This window comes from Callorhinus ursinus, unplaced genomic scaffold (assembly GCF_003265705.2).
Source record: "Callorhinus ursinus isolate GAN/ISIS: 27379988/994484 unplaced genomic scaffold, GSC_fseal_2.0 scaffold91, whole genome shotgun sequence".
NCBI classification, from domain to species: Eukaryota; Metazoa; Chordata; class Mammalia; order Carnivora; family Otariidae; genus Callorhinus; species Callorhinus ursinus.
Window position 1 is genome coordinate 330,479 of NW_027397153.1, and position 10,380 is coordinate 340,858.

Here is a 10,380-nt window from a genome sequence, read left to right on the forward strand (position 1 = left end):
CACTGCACAATTAATGAAACAGCAAAGCTCCAATCTCTTAGAAGAACGATGATTGATCATGGATCGGAAAAGCAGTTCGGTGTCCCCTAACCCAATGTGAGCCTGATGAATGATTCATTAACATCTCATGTCAGAAGCAGAAAGGGGCAAGAACTGCAGCCTGGCCTGGAAGGACTTCTCTACCCTCCACCCCCCCACCCCACACCCCTCCGCCCTCCCCACAATGCAATTTTCTTTGAGTCGATGGATTACGGAGGAAAATGTGATGCTCTTGGTAAAGAGGGCTTCTAGATTTGCGAGGAGGAGAATGGAAAGGGAATTACTTTTTCTTTCCCTGAAAATATCAGATGGTAGGATTAACGTCTGAGACCAGCCTATCTGATTAGCCTCCTGCCAGGGTAAATGCCAATTATCAATACACAGACGCCATCTCTGCTGTTGGAGTTTGCTAACACCAAAGAGAAAATGAATCAGGGTTTAATTATGAGAATAAGGCTGTGCGGGTGGAAATGACAAACAACAACAACAACAACAACAAAGACACCCATGACGACAAAGAGGAGTTTAGTCCGCCAGTTGCATAACCGAGCAGTGACAACTGGCTCAATAGTTTTCCCCCGCAGAATTCAATCTGGGGGCACTGAATCAACCCATTCATTTGATATTGTGTAGCTACACTGTCTCGCCACACGGTTTCTCAATGGGGATAGTGATGGTTCTCTAAGCAAGGAGTTCATTGCCTTACTGAGTAGTCCTACCCAGCGATCCAGTTTGGTTCTCGCACCTGCCAACTCACGCAGGTGAATGTTATCATGTCTGGTGAGAAGTACGTGAGGGGGGAGCCCTCACAGCTCAACTGATTCTGCCTTCAAAAATGCTTTCCAACTTCATACTCCAACTTCAACCTCCAGGATGCAGATCTGAATAAAACTAACTCCGAATCAGACAGCTTTGGGAAAGATACGACAGAGCAAGTATCTTTCCGATGCATTTAGCGGTGCAATGTCCAAATGCAAATCCGGACATTTGGAAACTCAACAAAACACATTTTAGCCAATGGTTTCCAATTTAGCAACTTGGTTATGGACTGAAGATTTGGAACTTTTTATGTCAACCTCAAGTCTTTTAAAAGTTAGCAGCAGCTAATCTGCTTTTCCAATTATGTCATCCAAATATAAAAACTACGAGTATTTTCCCAATGAGATTAATAAGTAATTAACAGTCTACAGGCTGGCTAACAACATGCTTACGGCTAAATTCTACCCCGAGGACCACACTAGTATACTCTTTTCCAAATTAATCCTACCTACCAAACTCAGACAGTAATATGACAAAACCACTAAAAAATCCAAAGTTAATTAAAAATACAAAGCCAAGCCAACATCCTAACACGAACTTGTCAAACTCTCTGTGGTTGGAGCTTGGGTGACAAAGGAAGGCATAGTGGTGGCCCTACCTGGGTCACGTAGCAGGGCCGAGATCCTTCTGTGTACTTGCTCAGGTGGAGCTTCCCATTACTCTGCCCATTCCCCTACCTCCGTGTGCTCATTGAGGTGTGTCTCACCAAGCCTCTGTCAAGGTCTCCAGGCAGGATCTCTCACTGCCATCCACATGTCCTATATCCCTCCCACAAATTGGTACAATGAAGAGATTTACTTGACAAAATATCTCAATCCCTCACATAAGCCACACACCTACGACACACATCACCATTCACAATGTGATGGATACAGTGCCTAGAAAACAGCAACAATCCTTAATCGTGAAACCAAAGACCGTCTCATCTCCAGGGATAGGAAGGCCATTCCTCCTCCATGTTTAATTGGTTTCTAAGCTGCTTTATAAATGGGTCTGCTAAATAATCAGGTGGTGATCCTGGGCTCAACTGTCAGATTTGATCATCGTGTTGCTGATTTGGCACACACTGTATAGTCAGCCACCGGAGGTGACATCGGGCAGCGGGATTCTCTGCTGCCTCCCTGTTGTACGTAAAGTAGATAAAAGGACTCGCTGAAACTAGAGCTATAGGTCTTTCATCCACGAGGCAAGATGCTGGTTTCTTTTGGAAACTGCCCCTAGCGTTCGCGTGTCTAGTTTCTGGAGACTGAATTTCAAGAAGAATCTACCCCTAAATCTGTGATGGTCTAGGATCGTGGTTTAGGTTGAACTTACAAGTCAAGCCAGTGGGCTTCATTATATAGTAATAGTCAGGTGCTCTACCTGGTAAGCCATGGAAAAACGAACAGAGAACTTGAGTCACTGCAAAGCCATCAGCTTAATTTTTATATGTGACACCCACCTTGGATGTTTGGAATCTTTCATATTATCATTTTCCCCATTTAAGAGGCTCAGAGAAGATTCTCTCAGGTTTCATTTGTGTGCACGTCTGTACGTGTGTGTGTGTGTTGTTGTGGAGACCGTGAATGTAAAGCTCAACCACACTGGGAGCATGTAAAGTGGTGGGTTCAGCTGCTGGGATGCTCCCAGCAGTCACCTGACAACATGGCCTCAGCCATTGGAGTACAACTTCCACAACCTTATTATAAAACAAAGGGTCTTGAACTCAAAGATGACCAGAGCGGAGCTTGAGTCTGGCTCTTTTGCAATTGGGAATGTATCTTAACCTTGACAATGAGAGTGCAGGGTGAGCCCTTGCCGTTCCTATCACAGACTTGCATGACAGGCTTTAAGAATCACACAAGTTTGCACCTTTCATGTGCATATGTCTACTATTTATCTGGTCATCGCTCAGTGAACAGAATTCAATAAACTCAACAGATTCAAGGCGACATGGAATTATATACCAGCAGGTAATTATAAAGAACTAATGGATGACTAGTGTTGACTACAGGTGGGGGATTCTTCTGGTGAGATAGAACACCAAAGATGATATTTACATGGTGATGTTTGGGGACATAAAATGAATGTGGAGGATCAGAAGGGGTGGGGATAATTACAAGTGATGTGGAAATGTCTCCAAATTAAGTGAGCTGTTACCAGTCTTCAGGGCTCTTTCAAAGCACCCTAGGGTGAAGCGTTACCCCAAGACTCATTTTTTGTTAAAGGGCTAGCCGCTACTTAGAGAGTTTGGAGTTTTCTCTGGAATGTTCATGGAAATGATTCATGCTAATATAGACTTTAATAACATCAGTGATTTCAGTATTTCAGTCAAAAGCTAATGAGCTCCAAAAAAGGTAAAGAAAGATCAAAGAGGAAGAAGAAAGAAGGAAGAAGAAGAAGAAGAAGAAGAAGAAGAAGAAGAAGAAGCAGCAGCAGCAGCAGCAGAAACGCTGTGAACTAGAAAATGTGGATTATAATTGGAAGCAAACTGTATATTCTAACTCCTAGGTAGTGATAACTTGACTTTTGTTTCCAGAGATTTGAGCAGAATACAATAAAAATATCCTGCCAGTAATGGACCTGCCTACCAACTGCAAAAATGCAGAGGTATGAGTTCCTTGGACATTTCCAGACCTCTCCTCATCTCTCATCTCTAAAACCGGAGTGCAGTATTTTGGCACCTAGGGCGTGCACCCACTTAACTGCCCCTCAAAAGGAGAGCTTTACACAAAAGAGAATCCCAGGTGAGGATTTATGCTTCAGATCAGGGAGTTCAAAGATATTTAATGCCAGCCGATGTCTTAAAGTTGTCGAAATCAATGTTGCCACTTCATCTCATTAAAATTTTAAAAACGGGGCATCAGGGAAGGGATGTCAGCAAGGAAGTCCTCTGGTTGTCTGCCATAGTATTGTTTTAAGAGTGGCATTGCTATGCTTATTTGTTTTCTTAATACTCTTGATTTTATGATGTGGCTACAACATCCAACCAGTGGGTTTTGACAATGAAAATTCTCACCTGGAGACTGAGTCGTGGGAACCACAAAAGTTTAACAATGGATTCTGAAATACGTTCTTTTCTGGACATAAGAGTATAGTTTGGGGAATGGCTATTGCGGAAAATTTGAATCTTAGTAGGTCCTTTGTGTCTAAGTTCATATATATATATATGTATATATATATATACATATATATATATATGACATATCGTTTCATTTCTCAGGAACCTGTTATCATCACAAGTACTTCCCATTCTTTGTTTTGGGTAGTGTGGACTTAAAACAATACTGTAGGGACTGTGTCATTGTATCAAGCACAAAAGGATGGTGGGATCTGAGAAATGCATATAAAATACTGAAAAATGACTAAGTAATAAAACATATACTGCTCTCAAGTTGTAGTGTCCACTTACAATGACTTCTGTTTTTCACAGATATCAAAAGAAGCGTAAAAACAAACATAAGCAAAGAGAACTTTCCCAAATGAGTGGAGTTCCACCAGTGACCGTTGGTGCTCTGGTAGAGGTAGAGTGATGGGTGGTGATGCTGGAGATGGGGGCGTGCCCACTACAACAAATGGGCATCAATGCGCAGCCAACACAGTCCCTGGCGAACGTAGCGGACGAGATTGGTCATGCTGCTGTGCTGGGTCAGGGGCCCCATCAGTGTGTCCAGATCGCCGAAGAATTCTGAAAATCAGAGCAGACCTTGGTCAGGCCTTTGAATATCATCACAGAAATACACACCAGATGGCTTAAGGTGCCTTCACGCGACAACACGACTATGTGGACATTGGAAAAGTTTTCACTGTTTCCTCATTCATTCAACAAAAATTTATAGACTACGTACTGGGGGACCGAAGCTCCATATGTATGGGAGGCACTATTATTATAATCTTTGTGTAGATCCAAAAATTCTGTGGCATAAATAATGTTTGTGTTACTGTGATGAGTAAAACACAAATTCATTCAAATCCGTTGATTCATAGTGAATTTTTTCAAATCACGACATATTCTCTCAGACAGCGGATTCTACAAGAATATTATAACCCTGTGGAGGTTTGTGAGGTGTGCGTACACACACACATCACATTATATATAAAAATGTATTTGTCTATGTTCATGTAATAAAGGTGTGTAACATGTATATATATATTAAAATATACACATAAATTACATATATAAAATAAAATGTACTTGAATATATTTTAACAGTCCATAGAGAATTTGTACTTTTAGATATTATAAATTTATATTTAGAAAGAGGTCCATATACACAAAATGGTAGGGAGCCACGGTCGATAGGATATTGAGCTGTTTGCCACTGTATGTGTTACTGAATTGAAAGTATTCTCTTTTTCCTTTATCTCAATGAACTGAGTTTACCGATTTTTCTCGGCACGATGCAGACATAGCCAGTGAACCTGGACAGCAATTATAGCCATCAGCTTCTAACGCTACATAAACGTCTAGAAGGCATCTGATTCGGGTCTTATTACCAATTCCTTGAGGGAAGGGAAATGACCTGTCGCTAACAACTCCCTCCTCGCCTTGAAGGACACGGAAGGTAAGACTATCCGGGTTGATTCCCCTCCAGCTGATCTGGAGAAGGGGCAGTGCTGAGGCTACACTGCTAACCACTGGACCGCTGGGGCTGGAGTTTGGGACAGTCTGCTTTGGAGTGGGGTGGGAGGTATGTGGAAAAGCCTATCTGATGTCTAGAAAAGTATCTAGGCGTGCCCTTTTCACGTCTGCATTTATTTGTCTACCATTGTGTTGATCTCGGTTAGGAGAGGGCTCTCGGGTATCCCCTTCATCAGCTCCCGAGAGAGGAGGCAGCCCCAGCCAGGAGGACGTCACGCCTGTTCTGGTTGGCGTGAGGAAGAGGGCAGCGGTGGGGGTAGGTGCTGAAGGCTACCTTAAAGTGGTGGGGATGCTCACCCGCCTTCTTGGAAGGCGATTTGCATGCAGGGGCTCCACGCGCTTGATTGACCAGCAGATGGTATGTCACTAAACAATGCACTGATTCTTCACGTTGTGTATAACATATGGGCTCCTTCTCTAGGAATCGACTTCATTTGATTATGTGATACTTTTAAACCTGTACTATGCAATAAAAGTAATTTCTGCTGATAAAGGAGTAAATTATTTTTGGCATCCGAAATACTTCCTCATATAACACAATATTAAGGGAAATGCTAAAGGACCTAGTCACTGCTGAGTGAACATGAGCCACACGTGAGCCAGGATGCTCTGCACTAGATACCCAGGTTGCCATTTTTTTTTTTAATTTTTAAATTTTAAATTTTGTTTTTATTTTTTTAAAGATTTTATTTATTTGAGAGAGAGAGCATGAGAGAGAGAGGGAGAGCTCACGAGCAGTGGGGAGGGGCCGAGGGAGAAGCAGGCTCCTCGCGGAGCAGGGAGCCCCATGTGGGACTCGATCCCAGGTCCCTGGGATCATGACCTGAGCTGAAGGCAGACGCTTAACCAACTGAGCCACCCAGGTGCCCCCACCAAGTCACCATTTTGATAGCAGCTTTGAGTAAGCAGCTGGGGAGGTAGGGAACAGGGCTTCTAGACCGAAGGCCAGGGGGCAGCGTCACTCCCATTGGCCGATTTTAGCACCAGAGTCCTCTGCCAGCAGCCATCTGCGGCTGTGGGGGGGGGGGGGGGGCAGACACGGAGCCGGGGGGGGGGGTGCAAGGTCAATGGTTGTCCCCAGTGGGATCCAGAGTAACAATCAGAAGGGAAGCTGCTCAGTTCCCCATCTCTATGTGGACAAGACGGAGGAGAGAAGGCTCCCTGACTCTAAGCAGAGTGCAGAGCTGTTCTGATCGAGTATTAGGCGGGGAACTTAACAACTCCCGACGTGCTGTGCTAAGGACAAGATTAGCTCCATTTCCCTTGAGTATGAGCACAGCCACCACATCGCTCCTGGAAAGTTCTGTGGTTAATTTTTGAAGGAATTACTTTAACAGATTTTGAAAATGGATGCAATTATGACAGAAATCCATAAATACTGAACTGCCCTCCAGCTACCATACAAAATAAGAGAGAAGAGTAGAGGCAGACAAGCTAGGCAAGTCTTACGATGCTTATGCTTTTACTTGCAATCCTAGAACTTTTGGTTGGGCCTGGCCATCTGGGCCAGTTGTCTTTGGAATTTCAGAAGCTTAGAGAAGTAGAGAAGTGCCCATCACTCAGGTAACTGAGGGCAGGAGCTCACTGAAGATCTCTAAGGATCTCCTACTAACCTCACTCTCTGGTTGGGCAGTGTAGCCTAGTGGTTCAGAGTTCTAGATTCAATTCCTGCTTCCAGGGTTAGGAGCTATGATGTCAGGGGTGAGTTTCTTAACCTTGCCTCACTTATCGACAAAACAGGGACAAATGTGGCCCGATTTCTTCCCAGTTACCAATGTAACCAATACGTGTGAATAGTCCCAAGGGTCAGTGTAAGTCTATAGCCGGGCTGTGGGTCGAAGTCTCAGATTATGGAATGTGCTCTGATAGCCACAGAATCTTGGAGTCATATAGATACACAATGATATGGAATAAGTGAATAAATACTTGCCGGCTTTCTACCTTAAACTTGCTATTTTATGCTAGTGGCTCCATACGTTATTAAATCCATTACAGAAATGGAAGCTAGGAAGTGGCTCAGAGAGTTGAGTAACTTGCCTGAGGTTGCCCAGCACTGCATGACCCAGGCAGGATTCCAACTTAAATGATTAGGCTTCAAAATCGGCACCCTTCCTACTTCGGTGGGACTGTCTCTCCACACAGTCAGCACCACAGTAGCAAGGCACCTGCCTCCCGGTTCCTGGCCAGACAGTTCCGCTCTTCTAAACTGTGGGGCCCCTCTTTGCGATCTGATTCCCAAAGGCCCACACCAGTCCCCATCTTGACTGTCCGTGACTGTTGGGCCAGAATCAGCCAAGCCGAACGAACGGCCAGGGCAAGAGTGCAGTCTGCTTGTGCGTCCCACCTTCACTAGGATAGCGAGACTTCCCTGTGAACCGAGGCAACAGCCAGGGTCACAGATGGCGGCAGGAGTTGCCAGAGACCACTGACTCACCCTCTGGTGGAGCAGGGTCCTCCCTGCATTTGTTCTGTAGCAAAGCCCACGTGTTACCACGAACGGGACCCTGATCCTTCATCCCAGCTGTCAGTGTGGAAAAAATACCAGCTGAGCTTTGGCCTTTGCTTCTGAACACAAGCCGTGTCATCACGTGCTCCCTGGAGCTGGCGGTTGTACTGAAAGTAGCAGGCCTTCAGTTCAACCTCACCTCTCCAAAAAAAGAAAAAAACAACACCTCCCCCCCAAAAAAAACAAACCCAGAAGATTAAAGTTGACAACAGAGGCCAACAGGATCTTAATTAATTTGCAAAACATTCTTTTCTCCTTTGCCTCTGTTTTTCCGTGCTGATCCTTACCATTGAGGGAAAATCTGAAACGGTCATTTGCCAACACGTCATAGCTCAGACTAGTTTAAGCTTTGAAGGAGAAAAGAAAAAAAAAAAAAATCCCAGGACTTGCTTACTCTCTCAGCAAAAATTCGGTTACTCTGTCGGCCCTGAGTTAACCCCTTCTTGCCTCCTCTACACCCTGGAAATCAGAGAGACAGAAAGATAAGGCCACCATGGAAAACTCAAGTGCTTCCAAGCACGGTTGACCCCACCATGGTCCATGAGTGTGGGTGGAACAGGTAAGCATACCTTTGTTCTCTCTTGTCAGTTTGTCGGCCATGTCCCAGTGTTCGTAGCCCCGTAGCACGTTGCTGGTGATGTTGACATGGCTGGCGGCCATGTGGTGAATGCGCTGGGGGATGGTGACCGGGCCGTTGTTACAGCTGCCCATTGCATTGATGGGAGAGACATTGTTGAGAGACACCGGGGATGGAGTGTTCCTGGGGGAGGGGGAAGAGACAGGCCTGGTGAGGCTGGCTGCAAAGAGGGACCACGGCCTTCTAGGCCTCCCTCCCCATGCTGAGGCCTCACTAAACCTCATGCCGCATGAGGTTTAGCACGGTGAGCATACATGAAGCCCAGGTGTGGAGAAGCTTGCTCTCGGAAGACATCTTGTAGTTTCTGCCAACACGTTAGTTTTCTCTAGAGGCCCCAGAGTAGAAAGAGCCTATTAATCAATCATTGCATTCTGCCCTTGTCTGACCAACCCACACAGGGCTACAGGGCCAGGCTCCAGAATGAGCCATGCTTCTCCTTTTCTCAGTTGAACACTGATGTCTCACTGCCTCTGACAACCCCTGGTGACTCCATCCACACTGCTTCTTTCGTTTTAAGATAGCAGGGAGAGCTGGGTGAATCTTTCTCTGACATTCATTCTATCCACACACGTAGCTCTTATTTTGAATGTATATAACCAGTGTTGTGAGGTTTCAGAGGAAGACACATCTCAGAGCTGTGCTGATTTCTCTACCTGCTGCCAGATGGCTAGTGGCAGCTAGGAAAGGCTATTATCAAGGGTGTTTTGTGGAAACCACAATGACAATCTGCTCCAAATACAGTCACCACAATAAACAAAGTGCAATTCTTGAAAGGCCCCCAAGGAGCAGTATTAGGGAAGCCAGAAAAAGTGAGATTCTGAATAACTCTTTAAGATTCTCGAAGACATGCTATAATTGCTGACCATTCATCTGCATGCTGTTTATGGAGAGAAGTCTTGGCAGGTCCTACTTTGGGCAGAACCAAGGTCTGGATATAGATCGTGGTTCAATACTTTAATGTCAGCCACAAGGAGTCCCCTGCAGTCTGCACATGTCAGGGAGGGCCTGAGTGCTTCCTGTGCACATGAGCAAGGCCTATGCACCCCCTCAGCCTTCCTATCCTTCTTCAGCGAGACTTCAAATGACTGTCCAATGGTGCCCCAGTGCGCCACTTTGTTATGATAGAACATTTTGGGGAAGTAGAAGAAATGGAGAAAGCTGTGTTTGGGACTCCCTCCTCATTCCTCCAAACACACCCAGCAGATCATCAAGGCAGCCTGTCACTCCCCCTCGCTGTTCCCAGCCGTGGCTGCTGGTAACTCTAGATTTCCAGGTTGGCTGTGTTCCTCAGAGCTGATCTGTGCTCACAGAACGGATGTGCACCCCAACGGGCACCGTGAACACGAGATTTGGGGCAATGGCTGGAGTATTGCTAACTCAATCTGGGAGCAACTCAAATCGATATTCTTGCCTCGAGACTCATGTGGGGTGTGCCAGGCCCTGTGAGAGCTTTGGTCCATTTCTGGAAACAGAGTATATCTTCTGGTATGTTCTAGTATGAGGGGCAAAGGGGATCCTCACACTCGCTCTGCATTTGTCTGTGAGAGGGTGTGAAGGTTTTCCTGCTCTGTTTATAATTTCTAAGACCTTTTGACACTTCTCAATGGAAAGATTTATTCTCGAGGCAGGGGTGGAGTGGGGCGATGTCCAAGCTAAGGAGCCTAAGTGCAGAAGGGTTAACTAAAGACCAAAAAAAAAAAAAGCCACCCCAACACACACACACACACACACACACACACACACACACACACACACACA

General features: G+C 45.4%; 1 protein-coding gene across 3 annotated transcripts in view; it reads right to left on the reverse strand.

The window, feature by feature from the left end:
• Positions 1–222: 222 nt before the first annotated feature.
• Positions 223–10,380, reverse strand: part of AFF2 (ALF transcription elongation factor 2) — a 450,433-nt gene continuing 440,275 nt past the window's right edge. For all 3 annotated transcript variants that reach the window (XM_073888506.1, XM_073888504.1, XM_073888505.1), the window contains 2 exons: positions 8,555–8,745; positions 223–4,525 (listed from right to left, as the gene is read on the reverse strand). In XM_073888506.1, coding sequence (XP_073744607.1) covers positions 4,404–4,525; positions 8,555–8,745 — 313 coding nt within the window. In that variant the 3' untranslated portion in view covers positions 223–4,403. The remainder of the gene's footprint in view (positions 4,526–8,554; positions 8,746–10,380) is intronic.